Source organism: Heterocephalus glaber, unplaced genomic scaffold (genome assembly GCF_053883595.1).
Source record: "Heterocephalus glaber isolate CG9 unplaced genomic scaffold, H.glaber_assembly_v1.0 deba00001442, whole genome shotgun sequence".
Lineage (NCBI taxonomy): Eukaryota > Metazoa > Chordata > Mammalia > Rodentia > Bathyergidae > Heterocephalus > Heterocephalus glaber.
Window position 1 is genome coordinate 7,296,716 of NW_028258296.1, and position 22,645 is coordinate 7,319,360.

Below are 22,645 nucleotides of genomic sequence, written 5' to 3' on the forward strand. Positions count from 1 at the left end.
TTTAACTACCTCTGTGGGCATCCTAAGATGACCAGCTACCTCAGTATAGCTGCAGAATGAGCATTAGTAGCTTATTAGAATCGAAGTGGTCAACATTTTGAAACCCTTGTTATACTGCAGTATGTGATACTTACTTGCAGATTCTTTTAATTCTAATAATTAGATATCAGGTCTTTTTTTTTTTAAATAAGATAGCCTTTGCTTTCTTTAAAACATTTTTAAGTTCTTGAAAACCATATCCCTCCTTGTAACTCTCTGAGATATATCTACTTAGTTTTTGTGAACAAGTCCCAAAGGTAAATGACTCACTCCATGTGCACTTAACAGAGGCCTTCAAATGCATGATGTTATTTAAATAAATGGCTAAGTTGTATTTCTATTATGCTTCCTCACACTGATAACTTGAAAAAAGAAAAAAAAAATCCCACATTGAATTCCAGTATACCAAGGGTTGCAATTTTAAATTTTGTGAAAATACAAGATTTCCTATAGTTTAGGTGCCAGATGGGCACTGGGTGTTTTGTTTTTATGCCAGATTTTCTTGTTCATTCTTGTTATATTTTCTAGAATATTTCTAAATAATAAATTCTTCTCTCTGTTATTTGTGTGTGTGATTTTTGTAGTGGAGAAGGCAAATGCAAAACTCTTCCAGATGACTGAAAACAGTGGGTTCTCTGCAGCCACAGGGGATTCTAGACATTAACTAAAGGCCAGCACGCACTCCAGTGCCCAAGCGTTCCCTGCTGTGACCATTTGTTAACCACATTTTCTCTCTTTTTACGTTTTAGGCTGTTAAAGTAATTTGACAGAAAAAATTGAGCAGGTTTTTTGGATCTAAAAAAGCCACTGTGACAAGACAACACTAATACCATTTTGTAAAATTTTCTGAGGCATATTTTATAATTTGATTGTTCCCAGTGTACTGCTACTTGATTTGCTTTTTGGTAACTATAAATTTTGATTGAAGAAATCATTAACATGATAAAATGATTAGATTTTAAGTGAACATTTTATTAAATACACTGACCAGGATTTACATGCTTTACCCTTCCTCTAATAAACTGGTCAGTAGAAACAAAACTTTGTTACTGTTCATTTTAGTTGTTATCTTAGATCTTTGAATACAAATGTAAACATTTACACTATATCTTGTAAGGTTGTGAAATGTCAAAGTTGGAGAAATTGCCTGTGGATTTCTAAAGAAATTAATTTCTGTTCAGAGCTGCGTTAAGGCATGTTGTATTGTAACAGTTCTTCTATCTCAATTATTTTATTAAAGTACATGAGCACAGCTTTAAGACCTTAGAAGTAGTTATCTTTTGGTTAAAAGATCTCTCTTATGCCAGTGTGTTTGTTGTAGGCTAAAACTTAACCACCAACAAAGAATTTTTAGAATTCAAATTTAGGATGAGTAAAATGTAAATGATAGACCTGGAAACATGGGTCAGATCACGTGAGTAATGTGCCAAACATTGTAGTTAGCCATTAAAGAATTTTTATTGGCTAAGTATTATATATATAGTTTCTAAGCCTAAACATAATACAGTATATCATAGAACGGGCTTTTATAGATAGCACTAGACCATAGTAATTTTTTTTAACATCTGTTTTTCAAAGTGAGGTTTCGGGGAATATGTAAGAATTATAGAAATGTTTAGTTCAAAAATCTATTTTTGCTGTATTCAACATGGTATGATATGCTGTATTAATGTTACCTCCATTAAGTAAGTGAATGTGTTCGGTCCCTTTGTCACCATGCACTGCGGTTTTAGCTTTTATACTTTGGTGTTGGTTCTTGGCCACTGTTTTAGAGCACTAGACACAAAATTTACGGTAAGAAATAGTCTAAATTGGTAAAACTGAGATATCAAGATTTGGAAGGAACTCTTTAATAGTAATGGATTTGGGGGTTATTTTAGGTTCCTTGGTTAATGTTTGTTTCTTTTGTCTGTTTCTTTTTCTTTCATTTCTACACATTCATGCAGTATTTCATGGTTCTATCAAAGCAGCAGTAAAAAAAATACTCTTGACGCATGAAAATTAACTGGTGAGGGGCCTCATTGCTATTTTTTCAATTGTAGTTTTATTTTTAAATAGACTTTTTTAATCGGAGGATCAGATGCATGATCTTTTTTAATGGATGCAGATCTTCTATCAGGTGTCTCAGTAAATTCAAGAGGATTAAGTTTGCCAGAAATGTTGCAAATGCACTAATTTGAGTAAGATGTTGATACTTAATATATCCTCTTGAGACTTAATTTTGCATGCAAAATTACCCCTTAATCTCTGTAGGTTTGTTAATGTTGATGCATTAATGCCCTGTATATAAATGATCTTCTCCCTCCCCTCCATAACTCCTGGTATCTAAATCTATGACAGCTCTGGCACAAGCAAGATAACAGTGCTGTGTAGTGTACATTTGTTTATGTTATCGGCACTTCTCAGTGTAGGAGGAAGGAACCATTACCTTTATTTAACAGTGGTTTTTCTTTTTTGTTGTTGTGTTTTACAGTTCTTTTCCCTGGTTCAGCCTGAACTATATACCAGGCCCTGCTGAAAATACCACCCAACAGTTTTCTTCTGCAGCTTATCCAGTTTCTCTTAAGTGCCCTGTACATATTGTATGTTTTATGATGAGATGCAGTTTCTTAATATGTATTACAGAAATACTACTGGTATTTGCAAATATGTAGTTTAATTGTATTATTGAACTCTCATTTTGGGGGCTTGGGCACATTAACAGATTAATCCGTCTGTATAGGGCTTTTGCTGTCGGATAGAATTTAAATTGTCTACATAAATATTTGTATTAGGACCCTTAGATATTATCTGAATACACAAATTAGGCCTTAAAAACAGACATACATGTCGCTTTGGGCTTAAGGAGTTCAGTGAAGTTAGTTTTGAACTGACACTATGTAGCAATTTTGGTTTGATTAGCATGGCACATGTTGGAACATAAAAGCATTTAACTCTACAGGTAAGGAATGTGCCATGTTGTTTTACCTATTTTTGCTTTCTCTCTCTCTCTCTCTCTCTCTCTCTCTCACTCTCACACACACATCGTGTGTGTATTCAGAGATCTTCAGAAACATTCATGTTCATTTTCATGAGTCAGCAAAAGCCCTACGCTTGATTCCAACAGAATATTTCCTTACATACTTTTCTTCTCTTAAGTTTTACAAAATTTGTATGGTAGGTGTAAAAATCATAGTAACTGTACCATATTATTAACCCCTAAATCAAACTTTTTTTTGTCTTGTGTATCTTGATTTTTCTGTGTGCTTTATAGTGAAGCAGCCGACACGAGTCGTTGTTCATAAAACAGCTTTTGAAAGTTGAGAGCACACCCCTGGAGAACCGACTGTGCTTGCTTACGTTTGGTTCATGACTTAAAAATCGAGTACAGGTGATGAAATCTTGGCAGTGTTAACAAAAAAGTAGTGTGTATTGTGCTATTTTTTTTTTACTCTAGAAACTTAACCATTTGTAGAGAAAAAGGAAACAAATTTTCACACATTGAAGTTTCATTCTGACATAAAATTAATGATAAATAATCATAGAGATCAAGCTTTATATTTTAGCGAGCATAAGTACTTTCAACAAACTCAGGTGGTGTATCAGGGAGACATTTTCTGGGTGTTTTTGTGTGTTTTCTGTCTTGCCAAAGAGTGTGTTCTCATGCACGGATGTTTCTCTGCAGGAGTTATTCCTGATGAGACTAAGGCTTTGTCTCTGTTGGCACCAGCTAACGCAGTGGCAGGCCTTCTGCCTGGCGGTGGACTCCTCCCTACGCCCAACCCACTTACCCAGGTACTCATTCTGTTGGATTCTGAAGGGATGGGAAGAAACAGAGTTGTGGATGAGCCTAAACATATTTGAGCTTTCTGAGTGCTTTTCTGATTCTAGCTCATACAGCAGTGTCACATGTGCATCTTACTGTAGAAGGCTGTGTTCTAATCATAAATAGTACAGAAACCCTCTTAGAAATTTGACATTTTGAAACTATTCTAAATAGTGTAAAATACCTGTTATGTTGGTTTTGGATTGGCTCCCAAAGTAATCCAGTTGTAATTGTAGACACACTGTAAAAAGATTGGGCCAGTAAAGAAAATGAAACTGAATTAAAGTTTCTTAAACGAAGCCCTCCTCCCCCGCCCCTTTTCTTTCTCAAAGCCTTTGTTCTTTTGCTGTTGTCTTGGGGTTGAATTAAGTCGGTGGTTTGAAAATAAAGAGGGATTCTAGATGAGAATGTTTGATATGAGGAACATGGGATAAAGTTGGTTATAATGTTTCTAACAGAGCTTTAAGAAGGCACATTATTTTAAACAAGTGAATTTACTTTGTTTTTTACAGTGCTGAGGGAATCAAACTAAGGGCCCACCCATGCTAGACAAATGCTGTGCCCCCAACCCCGAAGGCATTTCTGATAACACTCATTCTGCCTCCTCATATATAACTAGTCAGTGGTCTCAGAGGTAATTGTCAGTGATGATCCTCAACTAGAAATGTCTGAAGCATCCTTTCCGCCATGTTGCCTGTGTGAATTACTGGTTTTGCTGTGACGTGAGCGGTACAGTGCCTTGGAAAGATCAGGAGTCCCAGGCCCTTTGGGTTTGACTTTGTCACTTAACTCCTAAGTTCCTTATCTATGGATGAGGATGTGAGTAATCACTACATCTTTTTACTGTGTAAAATTAAGTATTCTGTTAGACAGTAATATGAGAGAAAATACAAACTGTACTCAAACAGTTCAATTACAAGAAATGTAGAACTTTGCATTTACTGCATGTTAACTGAAAGTAGGTGAACTTAGAGCATAATTCTTCTGGAGAAAGTCAGACTGCCTGTAAAGTTACCAGGCTTTGCATCTTTTGTCTGTTTAGAATTAGTCGGAATTCTCAGGTAAGACCAGCAGCACTACATACTAATGTGAACGGGGAACAGCTGATAAAAGGATTTCTTAACCATTAGGAGGAGGTTACTAGGGGACGTCTGAACACAGTCATCACAGTATAGGAAATGTCGCAGAGGCAGAAGTACATGTAGAAGGGACACATTTAGACAGCACTCAAGGCTCCCCGCTCTTCCGCTGCTGAGACTCGAGCCTCCTCTGAAAGTCATGCTGGGGATTCTTTGGACTCCCATGGAACTCTCGGGGAAGCTCCTCATGGAGATGGCACCAGAATCCCCTGGGAGCCAGCAAGGGCCACTTTGGGGACGAGGACCTGTGGCCCCAGGGGAGGAGCCCTGTCCTCAGCTAGTGTCCTCTAACACTCAGCATGCAGAGAGCTTCATTCCCTGGCAGTGGTCTGAAGAGAAATGCTTTAAAGGGCCCTGTATTGATTTTATTTCATTCTCTGAAGAATGAGAAATTGGACCATCACTTAGAGCAAGGTTTGCAGAGTACACCCATAGTTGTTTAGCTGCACCATGTCCACTTGTTTATTATCTGTGGCTGATTTTGAACTACTGTGTGGTGTACATTTCTGTACAGTTGAGTGGTTGCAACAGAGACCCCAAAGCCTGAAAACTTAGTTACTTTCCGACCCTTTACAGAAAATAAGTGCTGAGCCCCGGTCTAAGGAACAAAAGGAAGTTTTAAATAAGCTTTTCTTGACAGATTGGCGCTGTTCCGTTGGCTGCTTTGGGAGCTCCCACTCTGGATCCTGCCCTTGCTGCACTGGGGCTTCCTGGAGCAAACTTGAACTCTCAGGTATGACTGAGCTGCCCTTCAGCTTTCTGCCAGTTTTACAAAAACCTTACTGTTCATTTGCATGTCAAGACAGGAGATCTATATCCTAGTAATACTTTTTCTTATGTCACCTTGTTAAAAAGAGATTTAAATGGTCACTAGATCTTTGGCCTCTTAAAATTCCGTGTAAGAAATGGATTCCTAGGGAACAGACACATCACCAGTGAGTGTATCATGGCAACAGGGTAATCGTGAAAGGATGGCAATATACATTCTTTATTATACTCATGGAGATCATGGGCTTCACTTCTAGTGTTTTGGGTTTTGTCATTGAACTCTAAGCTTTTTTTCTAAAGTCCTTACCGTTTTCGTGGTGGTTCTCCAGAGCCTTCACATTAAGCTTCATCTCCACCCTGTTTTGTTTTGGGTTTTTTTGTGACACGGGGTCTCACTTAAATTGCCCTGACTGAGCTGCAACTTGAGATCTTTCTGACTCAGCCTCCTTGAGTGCTGGGATTACACGTGTGTGCCACATGTCCAGCTGCTGAAGTCCTTATTTTCTAGAGATCTTCTCATATACTAAGGAATTTTAAGTTTGGTTTCACTGTATCTTTAAAGTATTACTTTCCATTTGAGCATCTTAAAATAAGCAACAGGTAATTCTGTAATCCAGACTGTTTAGCCTCAGTTTTCAGATAACTTGCTAAATCTGCTCTGCTTATTCAGTAGCCACCAATGCCACTTATTTTTTGTTTTTTTAGTGTGGCTACTAAAAAGTTTAATGACCCATAGCTCCATTGTGTTTTTACTGGTCAGCATTATGCATAGAGTATGTTGATTCTTAATAGGTTGGGCAGGTTGTGCCAGCACCTTTCGACATACTAAAAGGATAAAATAGCATAATTTATTGTTTTCTGTGTTCTCATTGCTGTCATGCTTTGGCTTGTTTCCAGTCTCTTGCCGCAGATCAGTTGCTGAAGCTTATGAGCACCGTGGATCCCAAGTAAGCATTTTCCCATGGTGCTGTGGTGGGTGGATTTGTAGACAACAGTTACTCTTTTTGTTTGTTTGTTTGTTTTTGCCAAGGTCTTGCTCCCTATGTAGCTCAGGCTGCCCTTGAACTGATGGTGATCCTCCTGCCTTGGCTTCCCAGTTGCTGGGATTACAGGCATGCCCTGCCACGCCTGGTGAGAACAGTTACTTTTGATAGCTCAAAATATTACCTGTTCTCAAGGCTTCTATTATATACTGTTTTCTAGAGACAAAGAGGGAAATCCAGAAATAAGGACCTTGTTTCAGTGTAAGTGGTTTATGACAGTGTCAGACCATAGAGCTCCCATAGCTTGGTTTATCTAAGTGCACACAGCGCCCTGCACAGTGTCTGTGTTTCCATGGTGTTGCACTGCATGCAACCATGCTTGCAGTCCGAAGGGAAACTGGCGGGCGAGCTGAGGAGGGAAGCGTCCCAGGCAGAGCAGTGGTACATGGGAGTGGAGTTAGTGGCCAACACAGCCTTCAGGTGCTTTGATAAAGTCTCCTTCACGCTGGGTCTGAATTTGTCTCTACCCGATGTGTGACAGGTTCAGGAAAGTTGTTTTAAATGTGTAAACTAGGGCCGGGGATTTAGCTCAGTGGTTCCAGCGCCTGCCTCTCAAGTGCAAGGTCCTGAGTTCGATCCCCGGTACCAAAAAAACAAACAAAACAAAAACAAAAAAATTTGTAAACTAAATTTGAACTTTATGCCATTTCCCGTTATGCTGATTTATCAGTAAATGGGAGAGCTTGGGGTGGAGAACAGAATCATCTGACTTTGGTACTTAGTGGCCTTGTTAGCTAAAAGAAATTATGATTAGAATCCAAGCCTATGCCTGCCACCCTGCTTACCACAGATTGCCGAGCCCATTATCAGTCTCCACCCGCTCCCCGCACAGTACCTTTTCACGGTGGTCGCTCTCGTGTGTCACCCTAAGGACCATGAGTAGCCTTAGAGTCTGGCTTTCCTGTGTCACTGGCAGCCAGTTTCCCCCATCTGCAATTTAGAGGTGTTGCTTTTCCCCAGCAAAGTGATATGTGAAAAGTCTCCAGTTCTGTGGTGGGAGGAGGTTCACTTAGGTTTTTAGCATCAGCAGGTTCCTTTTTACTAGCGTTTCAGAATATGCTGATTTATGGAAAGTTAAAAGTAAATAGGTATTTTTAATTCCATAATTCCAGATATCACTGAATCATTAAAATAGAGATGCTCATTGTAAATATTCAGAATGATGCTATGCTATCTATTGTTTTGATTTTTTTTTTTGGAGACAGGCTCTCACCATGTAGTTCAGGCTGGCTTTATGCTCACTATGTATCCCAGTCTGGCCTCAAACTCAGAGCAGCCTTCCTGCCTCAGCCTCCTGAGTGCTGGGATTACAGCTGTGCACCACCACACTTGGCACTATACATTATTTACTGAAGTCACCAATTCTCCTTTTATGAAGAAATATTCCACTAAAGTGATGTTATATGTGAAACATACTTAATGGAAGTGTAGGGATATTTCCATTCTCAATTCTTGGTTCTATTTCAGGTTGAATCATGTAGCTGCTGGTCTTGTTTCACCAAGTCTGAAATCAGACACCTCTAGCAAAGAAATAGAGGAAGCCATGAAAAGAGTACGAGAAGCACAGTCCCTGATATCTGCTGCTATAGAGCCAGGTAGAGTGATCTTTCTGCAGCGTAACTGAATGTTAAACTCTGTTTCCTGTCAAAAATGACGACAGCCTAAGTGTGGAAGTGTATTGAATCATACTCTTACTTTTTCATGTTCTGGGAAATAAAAGATCATGTAATGCAGTGCCGCCCAGCAAATGTGGAAGTTGTGGAGCAGTTTGTGCTTGTCACTGGGGCCGTGTCTGGTGAGCACAGGGCAGGAGCGCTGCTGGACCTGCACCATGACCAGTGCATCCCCACAGCCACCACTGAGCAGGCCAGACGGCCAGTGGGGCTGGGACAGCCTGCTGCCCGGTGTGATGTTTAGGGTTCTTTTTAATCTTTGTCTATGTCAGGATGGCCTGATTTTAAGTCTTTTTTTTAGATCAAGAGATCAAGAAAAGCAAACACCCAATTTTTTTGTGGTCTCGGGTGTGCTGGGAGTGAGTCCAGGCCCTGCTCATGCTGAGCAGCTGCTCTGCCACTGAGCTGTGCCCCAACCAGAGGGTTCCGAGGGGCAGTGCCCAGTGTCTGTCTGGATTTACATCTGCGGTCGTGAAGTTCTCCTTGTTAAATAACGTTCTTTTGCTCTCATTAATGGCAGTGTTTTTAGTGTGCATCATATTAGGAAAATAACTTCAAATTATAATGGGAAAACATTCCAGATGTTTTATGTGTATCACTTAATGTCTTAATAATTACCAGTGATCACATGGCAAGTAATAAAACTTTAGATAACACAGCTAGATCTGCGTAATCCAGCGCTTTCGGATACCCGATGATTCTGTTTCTGTTGAAAACCCATGGCTATTACTAAAAGTGCTTTCTTAGATTTTTTTGTGACTTTATTATTGATAGTGACATTCATAAAAAATTGAGCACCATTAACGAAAAGACCTAAAAGTGAAAGACGAATTCATTCTCACTTTGAAACAAGGAAATAATTCTGTCCTAGATGTATTTCATATGCTTGTGTAATTGATAATTTCTAGGAAATAGACTGCTGGCTACTACAATCTTAATTCTGCCACTAGAGTACAGCAGACACAGTGAATGAGTCATGACTTTCTGGGCTTGGAGGCCAAACTCTGAGTCTGTTCATTAAACTGTTTGACATGAACATACGTCAAGTGTATGTAGCGTAGGAGTTTAAAGTTAAATGGTAAGAAAGGAAATGGATTCTGTTCCACATCTGAGCCCATAGGCATGCATGTCCACACACCTCAAGATAAAGAACACTTTGCAGAATTTTCAGTGGCTTTTTTAAATTATAAACTTACATATTGAGCATACTTACTGTTAAGTGCTGACTGGAAGTTATTAGCAATAGAGAAACAATAAAGCCTTAATCTGCATGAATTGTAGCTATGTGTGAAAGAACCAAAGAAAGGAAAAATAACTCATTTAGAACCTTCTGAAGAATAAATTGGAAAGAGCCAAGGAATGAGAAAGACCCATTTTCTTGTCTTACGGAAAAACACCTCGCTGCCTCCTAAGTATGGCAAGTGAGAGACAGTAAAAGGAACCTTAAGCTAGCTGAGAATTTGAGGTTAAATTGGAACCTACCAAGGGCCGGGGATTTAGCTCAGTGGTTCTGCCGCCTGCCTTGAAAGTGCAAGGTCCCGAGTTCGATCCCTGGTACCCAAAAAAAAAATTGGAACCCACCAAAAGCCTGGATGGTTAGTGTCACTTGAGCAAGCGTCAGCATTATGAATTATAAAATGATCCCCTGTAACATTGAAGGCTGTGTGTAAAAGATGCGAATTAAGATAAAGAAGTTCAGAGTAATTCTGTTTGATATTTCTAAGCATAGATTTTTTTTCTTTTTAAATCAGATAAGAAAGAAGAAAAAAGAAGGCATTCAAGATCAAGATCGCGTTCTAGGAGAAGGCGGACTCCCTCATCTTCTAGACACAGGTGAGACTGCTTGTATAGAAGTCCATCAGACCTGGCACAGATGGTTTCCATGATGGTTTCCGTGGGTCACAGTTTTCCTCATTTTCTCTGTTAACTCACTACTGCCCGGAGACCAGTGTGGTGAGCCTAGGGCACGTGGCACCTCAGGCTGTTACCATTGAAAGCTCTAAAAGATTTGCCATCGGAGCCTGAGATTAAAGTGCGATTCAGTGCGGAGTTCATGTGTGTAAAGGGCAGAAATGATAGGGACTGAATGGGTGAGTCAGACTTGAAGACCAAGAAGGCCATAGGTGGTAGGGACACACGGGGACTGCGTCAAGGTGAGTTCATCCGTGGGAAAGCGCTGAGCTCGTCTGTGTTGCTGTCCGTCTGACGTGTGAGTATTTACGTCCAGCTTCTACAAGTGTGCAGTTGGAAAGGGGAAGGGTAATGTACCTGTTACGGTGATTGGTGTTTTTTTGATAAAATGCCAAAGTCTGACAGACGATGGTTCCTGCAAAGGTAATTGTGATTTGGAATCTGAAAGCATATTCTGCTAAATTAAAATCTATCTGTCTTGACTTTGAGTAGACCTTTAAGGAGTAGTACTTTTCGCTGTTTCATCCAAGACATCGTTACTGAAGGCGCCGCTTTATTCTTGACCATAGGGCATCAGGAGATGCCAGCAAGTGTCAGTGACCGCTGGGTGGCTCGTCGGCCGCTGCTTAGCTGTGTGCCGAGGAGATGCCAGCTCCTTCCCCACCTTCCCCATCATTCTCGAAGATGTCGGCATAGCACAGAGGCATGGTGCAGCTGCTGCCTTTGACATAACCCAAACCCTGTGCACCCTGAGGTTTTTCAGCACCAGCTGTGTCAGCCATGCTTCACTTCCCTTAATTTCTAAACTCCCTACTCAGGTTCCCTTACTTGCTGTCTAGCTCTGGCCTAAGCCGTCCGAGGGTGGCTGCAGATTGCTGATTTTCACTTGTGGTCTATTACTTCCGGTAGTTTCCCTTCACCTCACTTGAAAGTTGAGCGGACTCCTTAGTGGATTCTTCAGAACATTTGGAATTATTAGTCTCTATGTTTAGAAAGATGTCATGAGTGTTCTTGTGATTTGTTTTGATATCTTTTAAGACAGGGGCTGGGGATTTAGCTCAGTGGTTTTGCTACCTGCTGTGTAAGCGCAAGGACCTGAGTTCGATCTCCAGTACCAAAAAAAAAAAGAGATACTACAGTGATTGCTCGAGGCCTCAGTGGTGAAAAGTAAGCCGTCCTTCCCCTATCCTCCTGGAAGTAACAGGTGGATACGGTCAATTAAAAGTGCCTGAGGATATAGTGTTGATACTACAAGATTGTTTAATAAGTAATTTCACTATGTCTGGAAAGTACGAATAAACATTTGTGTAGTTCAGTAAGGCACTGTTGATGGGGTTTGTTTCTAGGAAGATAATGGCACCCGAAGCTGTTAGCACATTGGTAAGGGGAGAATCAGCATGGCACATGTGTGCCCTGCAGGAAGGCCCTCAGCTGGCCTCTGGAGGAGCATTTAGTTCACAGCTATTTTGTGAAGTAGTTGTTATTATCTTAAAGTACAGAGGTAACAGAATAAAGGAAGTTAGATAATACTCTTATAGTACGAGACTTACAGATTGAGAGTTGAGCCCACATCTTTCCGATTCTAGTATGTCCGTGCTCTGGTACTTGAAAAGCAGGCAGAAAGTTCAGACTGTATTTGAAATATCCTACGGAAAGGTTGTAGGTTATTCAAAGTTAAGTCATCCATACTGAAAGAAGGACTTAGAACTGACTTTTAACACTTCTTGAAATAGAGGAATGCCTGTTTTAAAGCAGAGGATCTGTGAAAACAGCTAAAGGTTAGGTGTACTTGTTATGTCCTGGAGGGGACAGGGAGGGACAGAGAAAGATTTCTGAAAAGTGACAGAAGAGAAAGAGGGTCGGGTAGAGACAGTAATAACTTTGGAAATGGAAATCAAATGAGCAGTGTGAACTGAATTGTGTGTACAAGACCTGCATTGCTTGGAGTTTCTTAAATTATGACTTAGAGAAGTGGTACATACTTTAGCAGTGATCAGAAACAAGGCAACACGGGGCAGATTCCATTTATAAAGTAGGGCTGATCTGCCTGCTTTAGCGACTTTGCATGAAGCCTACCTTTTTGTAAAGTATGTAGTAAACATTTGATAATTGGTAAATAAGGTTTAACTTATAGTGCAGAATTAAATAAAAAGTAATTGCTAAAGTCTGATAGAATTATAGCGGGATGTGGTAGAGCACATGTGTAATCCCAGCTCTTGGGAGGCAGAGGCAGGAGGATCGGTGCAAGTTTGGCCAGCCTCAACATAGTGGAACCCTGTCTAGCACACACACACAAATCTGTTAGAATTGTGTAAAATAATGCCATCGAAGCTGGTTGTGCTGTTGCACACCTGTCATCCCAGTACTCGGGAGGCTGAGGCGTGACAATCGCTGTGAGCTCAAGGCCAGCCTGAACTACATAGCAAGATCCTGTCTCAAAACACAGGTGAATAAAAATAATGCCATGGAGTTGGATTTCCTGTTTCCTTCATTCTCTAGCTAGCAGTGTTTCTTTGGTTTTGTTTCCTCTGTGTGTGTGTGGCACTGGGGTTGGAATCCAGGGCCGTCACCCCAAGCTGCATGCCCAGCGCTTTGTATTTCTTCAGGGCCTCCCTGACACACTGAGTCACGCAGGCTGGGCCCTGCCCTGCGCAGCCCCCAGAGTGCTGGCGTGACAAGGGTTGCCACACTGGGTCTCCAGTGTTGTAGCCTCGGGGTCGGTGGTGCTCTCCAGGTTAGCACGGGACTGAGAGGTCTGTGAAGAGGTCTCCGTAAGTTGCCAACAGCGACCGGAAGGGGCGCTTGTCCCCTGTTAGCCCCCACATCAGAGGCTTAGAGGGTGCGCAGCTCACCTTTCTAATTTACCTACTCGGGCGGCTGTTTTCGCATTATTAGGCGATCAAGAAGCAGGTCCAGGAGGCGATCGCATTCTAAGTCGAGGAGCAGACGACGGTCAAAAAGCCCAAGGCGGAGAAGGTCCCATTCCAGAGAGAGGGGCAGGAGGTCAAGGAGCACGTCGAAGACCAGGTGCTGCACCGCTGGTGTGGGGTGAGAACCGGGCTTCGGGCTGCAGGGCCCTGCACTGCTGGACAGACGGGGGAGGCAGCGGGGGACTGCAGGCCTAGGTAAATTGCTAAGGAGGGACCCTTCGTAGCTGTCCCTGCTACTTTCTTTGGTTTCTTCTTTTCACTTGAGCACTGCTAAGGGTTTGGTACCAGCAGCCACTCCTGGTAATATGCCAGAGGGTGTATGGCGGACAGCTGTGCGTCACGTGTTCTCACACGCTCACTGCCCACAGTGTGACCTTATGGGACCCTTGCTGCGTGTGTGAGTGATGATAAAGGAGAAACTTGTCACCCAGCACGGAAGCCTTGAGTTTCTGATAGCGGACACGTGGCACCTTGTGGGCGGTGTGACACACCCATTTGGAGCCTGGTGTCGCAGCCAGCTAAGAATTAGGTGGTACAGAGCTGCACGAGAAGAATTGCTGCTGGGGCCGGAGGGCCTGCGTGGGAAAGGAAGGGAACAGAGAAGATAGGGCTGAGAAAATTGGCATTGGACAAAATAGATAATTGGGTCAAGATGATTAGGATAGAGGCGGGTGGGTGGTCACAGAACTTCTCCCTTAGCAAATGTATCGGTCATCTACCCACTGCTCAGGTCTTGGGCAAATGGTCTTATTGAGAACAGTCGCTGTGGGGCTTAAATAAAAGGTAATGTATAGGAACCTGTAAAAAGATTTCGAGTTGAACTGCAGTTGGAGTATCAATCTGTTCTGATGGGTGATTTTTCTAAGAGAACCAAGTAGACCAGCGTATGTAGCAGTGGAAAAGGGTATCATTGGCTTGACCCATGATACTGACCCGGGATGTGTGCTTTGGAAACGTACTGAGGAGTAATTTAGCTAGTGCATCATGAGGTGGATGGGAGAATGGGCAATCAGCTGAAAGAAAGAGGACTGTTAGGGCCGGGGATTTACCTCGGTGGTTCCAGTGCCTGCTTTGCAAGCGCAAGGTCCCAAGTTCGATCCCTGGTACCCCCCCCCCCAAAAAAGGAGTGTTAGAGGACTGAGAGACAGTGACTGAGGCTGTTGGAGTTCAGCACTGAGCCTACCAAGAAAATGAGCAACATGCACACTGCTTTCTCACATGGGCTGCTTCCCTGGCACTCTTCCCCGTGAATACACCGCAGAAGCTGTTCTTCTAAGACAGCGTCTGCCACCAGCATTCTAGTTCTCAAGAGTGGGATTAAACCTGACCATACTTTTACTTTTATCTGTAACACTATATCAACCGGCATTCGCTGTTTTATGCATCTTAAATTGTGCTCATTTATTAGAGACAAAAAGAAAGAAGACAAAGAAAAGAAGCGCTCCAAGACACCGCCAAAGAGCTACAGCACAGCACGGCGTTCAAGGAGTGCAAGCAGGTGGGTAGACAGGGCTCCTGCTTTCCAGTTTCAGGCTGCATAGGCCAGCGGCAGCCGTGGTCACGGGAGGTGCGCAGAGTGCAGGTAGACAGGCCAGGGCTTGCTTGGACAAGACAGCTCGGGAGGAATGACCAGGACTTCACCATTCTGCTGAATGGTTTGTCCACTGATTGACTGCACAGACTATTTGAAGTGACATGGAATGTAACACAGGCCACTTTTTCTTTCTTGACAGTTAAGTTTTTTTTATTTTTTTTAAAATTTTTTTTGGTACCCGGGATCGAACTCGGGACCTTATGCTTGCGAGGCAGGCGGCGGAACCACTGAGCTAAATCCCTGGCCCTTGACAGTTAAGTTTTAATAAAAGGCTAGAGCATACAGAATTGTTAAATTGTTTTCCTTCTAAGAAGTTGTGTTCGCTACATCCACATGTTAATATACAAGAATTTTTCTTTCCCTTAGCGTGGTTCATTTGGTACAAGCCCTGCTGTGTTCTCAATATACCTTATTCACATTCACTAGGCGGCTTGTGCCGTACTGTAAAAACTCAAGAGTCGATGATGCAAGACTCCGGAGGGATACCCGAAACTCCTAGAAGAAGACAAGTAAATTTTCATGACCTGGTATTTGGCAGTGCTTTCCTACGCAATGATTGAAAAGCACCAGGCCAAGAAAAACAAAATGAGAAATTGGAGAACATCAGATTAAAAGCTTTTGTGTTTCAGAGGATTCTTTCACAGAAGTAAGAAGACAGCCCACAGATAATGCAGGAAACATTTGTACTTCATATAGCTGATACCTAAACGTATAAAGGGCCTGAGATCTGAGATGTCTTACAGCTCAGCCAAAGAAAGGCAAATAACCCAACTAAAAACTAGGCAAAGGGTTAGGCAATGTGGCACATGCCTATAATCTTGGCTACTGGGGAGGCTGAGGCAGGAGGATTACCCAGCATAGGCAACTTGAGACGGTCTCAAAATTAAATAAAAAAGATCGAGAATGTGTGTGGCTCGGTGTGAGGCCCAAGGCCCAATCTCCGATACCATTCCCACACACGCTCCCCAAACTCAAGGGTCTGTAGGGCCATTTCTCCCAAGAAGGTGTGCAAATGTCAGATAAGTACATGGATGATGTTCAGTGTCATTGGTTAACAGGAAACTCCAGGCCAGGTCGCCATGAGACACCATTTCAAACTCACTACAGTGCTCACATTGTGGTTATTATAAAGAATGGGGAGAGCTGGGAACCCTGAGCATAAATAGTGTGTCAGCTTTAGGAAACGTAAAACAGGCTTTTGTGTTGTTGTTGTTTTTGTTTGTTCGGGGGTTTTTTTGGTACCGGGCATCAAACTCGGGACCTTGTGCTTGCGAGGCAGCCAGTGGAACCACTGAGCTGAATCCCCAGCCCTAAAACAGGTTTTTGACCTTGCGGTTTTACTCCTGGAGATTCAAAGTTATGCACAGACACTTGCAGCATTACTCATGTTAGGCAGAAAGTGAGCCTACACGTCCATTACCTGACAGTGAAGAAACAGAACGGTGGCCTGGGCAGTAGAATAGTCAGCATTACCATGCTGCTGTGGGTTGAACTTGCACACAAGCCAAGGAGAAGAAGCCAGCGCACATTGTGTGCTTCCCTTCTGGGAAGGGTCTGGATGGGGCAGATCTGAGTCGAAAGTGGTGATGGTGGCAGGGATGGAGCTTCTTTGAAGGGTGATGAAAGTGTTCCTAGAGAGTGAGGACGTGAGAAAAGGAAAGTAGGTGTCTGCACCACGATGACAGTGCTGAGGGACAGCAGCAGAGGGCATGGAGGGAGGACATGCAGTGCGCATGCTCCTACTCAGCAAGCGGGGAGCCTGTGCTTAGCGTGCACAAGACCCTGCATTGTCCCTGTGCTAAAAGCAAAAAGAGAATTGAGTTCACTTTGAGAGAGAGAGAGAGATCATGTACTTACTATAAGCACCCTACTCTCTTGAATCACTGGATCACTCTTAAGTTGAAGTCGTTTTCTGTGAGTTTTTATTACATATCTAACATGTTTTCCTATGCAGCAGTCTCCTGAGGGGCACAGAAATACATAAAACATCTCTTCCACCTAGAGCACTCAGAGGGTCAATCACAGGAGGTGGGGCGCGGGGTGCGGGGTGTGGCCGAGCAGCGGGTGTGTCACGTTGCCAGGAGGGGAGAGCAGGCATCCCTTGGGAGTGGGACTGCAAAAGCACAGGGTTATTTTTAAAGCCACAGTAAAAAGGAAGCGAGATCTGTGTTTCTTAAAAATAGTTACTCAGATGGCGTTGGTGGGATTTTGCTGGGCTACACGGAGTCAGCGTAGTTTAGACCTTTCCACTAACTCTTCCCTCCATTACATGTACCGATTCTGAAAGTTAATGCTCTGAGTATTACTGTCTGCCTTCCAGATCGCATCATTACTGAAATATCCTGTACCTGTTTAAATAAAAAGCCAGTTGCCTCAGTAATAGGTGGCTACTGATTTTTTCTTTCTTGCCTTAAGCTTTGGCTAATTGGTCTTTTCCATAGCTTAAGATTGTTCAGCTCCAAACAAGGTTATGAGACAGGTCTTGCATTATTAGAAGTATGTTTATAGGTTCCTAGTGGGGCTAAATGGATTGTACTGCATTTCAAAGTCTAGTCTCCACATTTGTAATTCCAGAGAGAGACGGCGACGAAGAAGCAGAAGTGGCACAAGATCTCCCAAAAAGCCTCGATCGCCTAAAAGAAAAATGTCTCGCTCCCCATCCCCAAGAAGGTAAGAATGGTAATCAGGTAGACGTGTCTTAAAGCTGTCAGAGTTGTAAGTTTTGAAAACTATATTTTTCAACATGTTACAGTTTCTCTTCTATGTGGGAATATGGAATCCGTAGCAGTATTGATGTACGCTGTGTTTGTGCTCCCCGGAGCTCACAGTGGTGCTCTGGATGTCTGCACCCTAGACCTGTAAGCAGGTTGCAGGCTTCTTGCCCCTGTCACCTGTACGCACAACTTGGAGCAAGCTAGACACCTGAGCAAGTCCACCCTGTCCCCACACTTCGGGTGAAACTTCTTGGGGTTCTTTGGAAGCATCCTTTCTGAGCACATTCTCACTCGTTCTAGACATAAAAAGGAGAAGAAGAAAGATAGAGACAAAGAACGAAGCAGAGATGAAAGGGAACGATCCACAAGCAAAAAGAAAAAGAGTAAGGATAAGGAAAAGGACCGGGAACGAAAATCCGAGAGTGACAAGGACGTAAAAGTATGTATGCAGGCCAACTTCCTGTGGCGTTGAGGTTGCCGGGAGCCCTGGGCAGTGGTTTTTCTTTGAAGAAGCTCACTTTCCTTGTTCTCCTCTGGAAAGCAGGTCACACGGGATTACGATGAAGAGGAACAGGGCTATGACAGCGAGAAAGAGAAGAAAGAGGAGAAGAAGCCAGCAGAAGCGGATTCCCCTAAGACAAAGGAGTGCGCTGTGGAGAAGGTGGCTGGCGATGTGCTGAGAGAGTCCAAGGTGAACGGGGACGATCACCATGAGGAGGACATGGACATGAGCGACTGAGCGCTGCTGCAGGGCCTCCTGTGTACGTGCGTCAGTGTCATTCCTTTGTGATTGCTCCACGCTGTATGTGTTCATCTCAAACCTAGACGTGTACAGCTCTGAGTTACAGGTGGTTGTAAATCTCCGATAGTGACATTAGTTACGACATCCGAAAGAAGGCTTGTAGAAACGGTACCTGGGAAGCGGCTCTGGCCTGGTGAGGTCCGAGGGAGAACCCAGCAGTCCGCCACCCTGTCCCAGGCTGCTGCATCACAGAGCGACAGCTGCATGCATCCACAGCAGGCTTGGGGTGTCGGTGTTGTGTGAGCCCCCTCTTAAGTACGTCACTTAGAGTCTCTAGGATTTGGTTCATTGCCGTAATAGAGCCGTGTAGGGAATGCACTGATTGCATGTTATTGTGGCAAGAATACCCTAAATGTCATTAAAATCCTCCACAGGATGGATCTGCTTATGGTCTTGTTTGTTGACATGACAAAATAACATTCTTAGAGTTACATCTGGAAATGAGCATTTGAAATAGATAATCCTTTAAGCCTTGTGGCTCAATTTTTGTGGCTTTTGTTTAACTTTGAAAGGTTATATATGCACTAACCTTTTCTGATGGCTAATTAGGCTTTAATTACAGAAACAAGATTTCACGTAAAACTGTCTTTGGCGGTGAGTAAATAGCAACATATTTTGAAGTAGAGTTGTATATGTTTTCACAGGTGTTTGGAAATTTTTTTTTCCTGAAATAATTTATTCCACTTCCACATCATTAAAAGCTATCCCCCTCTCCTGAGTCCACCTTTGAAAGGAATTTAATCTTTTGTCCTGATTTTCAATTTTCCACTTTTATTGTTTTAAGCTCAGTGTTGGAAAAAAGGGGATAGTGCATTTTAAATTGATCGTCATACTTTTAAAACAAATCTACTTGATAATGTACTTTTATTTGATCTCAAGTTGTATAAAACCAATAAATTTGTGTTCTTCTTCCTGCAGTGGTAACCTTCATGCACACAGTGATTATCTGCAAAGTAGCGAGCAACTGTTTTCTTAGTTCCAGGAGTTTCAAGCTTTACTTTTGTGCAGTAAAAACAAAAGTAGGCTACAGTCTGTGCCATGTTGATGTACAGTTTCTGAAATTGTTTTACAACACTTTGGTAATAAAACCCTGAAACTTATGTGCCCGTTCCTGTAAAACCGTATTTGTATTTATTTACGCTGTTGAATGTATGACATTTACCTCATTTTACCCTTTCTTTCTGCCCACATTTGAATAGTCACAGGACAAAGTCTCCCCTCATAGCGCTAGCTGCCGTCACTACTGTCCCAGCCATTCCTATCCGAAAGCCTTTCTCAGCGGGAAGGGGTTTGGATAACACAGTGAACTTTTAGGGTAAAGGGATGGTCCCACCTCCCACAAGTAAATTTGTATTTGCAGTGAAGTATGACTATTGCCTTTTCTGCAGTTGTGTACACGATGTTGATAACCTGTATCTACTGTACCATACTAAATAGTATATTTATTCACTTAGGGAATTAGTGTTTGGGCAGCTGGGCTTAAGGGAAACAGACTTGGAATTATAGTTTTTAATCCAAGTTTTCAGTATAAATTGGTTTTTTAAAAACCTGTTCTAAAATTGAAGTGCCATATAGAAAAGCAGTGTTTTTACAGTTTGTAGTTAACTTTTTAAAGATTTTATCAACAGGAATTTTGTCTATAGCAAGTGTAAGAAGTTTTAGTAATGGGCTGAATATTCACTGCATTTTTTAAAGCAAAGATGGATGCAAATAACATTTGTTTAAACTTCTTAGAACGTTTTTTAGTAGATAAAGTTGAGCCATGTGACATGACCATTTTGTGAGTCCAGAGCGTGTAAAATAGCGGCACCGCCCAGGGTGGATCCAGTCCGAGGCTGTTCCCTGGCCCGAGTTTGTCGCCAGGCTCCTGACCCTCACTGGAGGGCGAGCCCTGGGGCCTCTGCCCTGAAGCAGGGCACTGGCGGGGTGTGCGGCGCAGCACTGAAACAGGAGCCTTTAACACGTGAGAACCAGGGGAAGCCGAGTGCACGCTGCCTCCAGAGCTCTGTTCTGTATCTGGTAGTAAAGCAATTTTAAAATAAAATGGTTTTGTTAGAAAAATGTTCGTCCTTATTTATTTGCCTAAAGTTTTCAGCTCCTGTCTCGAAAGCGCAAGGTCCTGAGTTTAATCTCCGGTACCAAAAAAATAAGGTTTTCCGTTGTGAATGAGAGTAGTGGCTATACAAAGCACCTTTTTGTTTTGTGTTTTGACACAAAGCCTTATGTAGTGAAGGCTGCTTTGAGGCCTCCTGCCTCAGCCTCCCAAGTGCTGGGATTACAGGCATGCACCACCATACCTGGTTGAAAAATGTAATCATGAGTTCAGGCTTTATTTAGTAGGGCAGGGTCCACGCTGTTTGCAGATCATTACACTTGTCTTGTAAGGTAGAATTAACGTTTTTGTTTCTCAATCTCAAAACTAGCCGATGCCTTTATCTGCAGCTGAGACTTCTCAAGGGTATAGATGTGAGTTTTAGTTGAGTATGGATGTGAATGGGCTGCTGCTGGTGCTTTGCCTCATAAGCGTCCTAGATCTGTCTTATGGAGACAGCAAAAATAGGAATTATGCTTTCTGACGTTTTCTAAATGAGACTAACTCCAGGTGGACTTGCAAAGAGATGAAACTGGCTCATTTTTGTTCTCTATGTCAATGTACGGCTTTAGACATTCTTAGCAAAGTAAGATCGAGTGGGAATACTGAATCCTCTTAAAGTGTGAAGTATGAAATGTTTAGCAGTTTGAGACAATTTACAGAGTAGTACATTTTAAAGAACCAATTAAAATACTCATAAAAACAAGGGATGTTCACATTCATTTTGAAAGTTTATTAAAGGTTATTTTTGCCATGTATCTTGACACTTTTTTAAGATCTAGGTGGCAAAAGTATGATTTGTGCACGAGAAACTGATGGCCTGGGGTCACAAATAGAATGTCCTAAGTAATACTTAGCGTTAATGTAATCTTCAGAAATGTTTCTGCATAGTATTTTAGGAACAAATCAATTTAGCTTTCTGCAGTCGCGCCAGATGTACTTTTGATGGTAAATGTATGGGGCAAGCCTATAAATTCAGCACTTAGGGCAGCTGAGGCAGAAGATTCCAGGTTCAAGCCCAGCCTGGGAAATCTGACTTAGGGACCCATCTCAAAACAAAAGGGCCGCGGATGTAGCTCAGGGGCGCTGCCGCCTGCCTCGCAAGCGCCAAGCCCTGAGTTCGATCCCCGGTACCAAAAAGGCTGGGATGTACCTCCGTGCGAAGGCCCTGGGTTCAATCCCCACTAACTGCAAGGTAGTGAAAACGCCCTTCAGAGTTGAAGTTTATTAAATTCCTAGTTTGCGATGGCAATATAACCTTACACAAAATGTGTCGGGATTTTCTCTAGAACAAAAGCGGCGGGGTGTCGAGATGTAATCCGAAGCGGAGACTCTGGGGGTTTGGGGGCCGAGTCAGCGTCCCTAAGGCTTTGTCCCGAGTCGGCGCAGCGGACCAAGAGGACAGCAGCCGCCTCATGACCGGGGCACGTGACCAGGCCCGTGTTGCTTTTGTTGTGCCTGCTTGAGGTCAGTGAAGTTTCGCTGATCAAACATGGAAACCATAGAGGGACGAGCTTTTCTGGAAATGCCCTCGGGAGACGCGTGCTCCTGTGCGGCGGAGGCGGCGCTGACGGCAGCGCCCCGGTACCTGACAGGGTGACGCAGGGTGACACAGGGTGACGGGGCTCAGGCCGCCCCGTTTCCGGCCGAGGGTGCGGTCTTTGCCGCCTCCGTTCCACTTCTCTCTGGGGACAGGTTTCACCGCCAGCTGTCTCAAGTTTCCAGGGTCCGAATGCACCAAGGCTTCGGTCGAGAGGTTTTCATTTTAGGAAACAAGACGAAGAGTCCATTGGCTGGAGCCTGCAGCACGGACGGCCCTGCCCTACCCAGATTCGTCTGACGTCAGCTGTCGTTCTCGCTCCGTTCTAAACCCTAGCGCACAAGTGGGACTTTAACTTCCCCAACGGTTTCTACTCCCACCTTTCCTCCAGGACCCTCCTGCAAACAAGTAGCAAGCCGAAGGGAGCGGGAGCGCCCCCCCCCCCGGTCCCTGCGGGCACACTCGCTGCTCACTGCGGCTCCTGGGGCCTCACCGCTCGGCGGCCCCTCCCAAGGCTGGGCCGCGCCTCACTGCAGCGCTGCCCACTGCGCGCGAGTGGTCTGAGGATTCCCTGCAGCAGACTTCTTCTTCTTAC

The 22,645-nt window shown here is 43.3% G+C and overlaps 1 protein-coding gene across 12 annotated transcripts in view; it reads left to right on the forward strand.

The window, feature by feature from the left end:
- The window catches only part of Srsf11 (serine and arginine rich splicing factor 11), a 39,523-nt gene extending 20,005 nt beyond the window's left edge, over positions 1–19,518 (forward strand). For 3 of the 12 annotated variants that reach the window (XM_087212670.1, XM_087212671.1, XM_021255553.2), the window contains 10 exons: positions 3,704–3,813; positions 5,624–5,716; positions 6,649–6,698; positions 8,262–8,389; positions 10,219–10,300; positions 13,274–13,426; positions 14,717–14,806; positions 17,477–17,572; positions 17,917–18,055; positions 18,158–19,518. In XM_087212670.1, coding sequence (XP_087068796.1) covers positions 3,704–3,813; positions 5,624–5,716; positions 6,649–6,698; positions 8,262–8,389; positions 10,219–10,300; positions 13,274–13,426; positions 14,717–14,806; positions 17,477–17,572; positions 17,917–18,055; positions 18,158–18,355 — 1,139 coding nt within the window. In that variant the 3' untranslated portion in view covers positions 18,356–19,518. Of the gene's footprint in view, positions 1–2; positions 3,410–3,703; positions 3,814–5,623; positions 5,717–6,648; positions 6,699–8,261; positions 8,390–10,218; positions 10,301–13,273; positions 13,427–14,716; positions 14,807–17,455; positions 17,573–17,916; positions 18,056–18,157 lie in introns of those variants that run through there. The other 9 variants (XM_087212673.1, XM_004841456.4, XM_087212674.1 and 6 more) reach the window with 8 other exon arrangements.
- Positions 19,519–22,645: the final 3,127 nt, after the last annotated feature.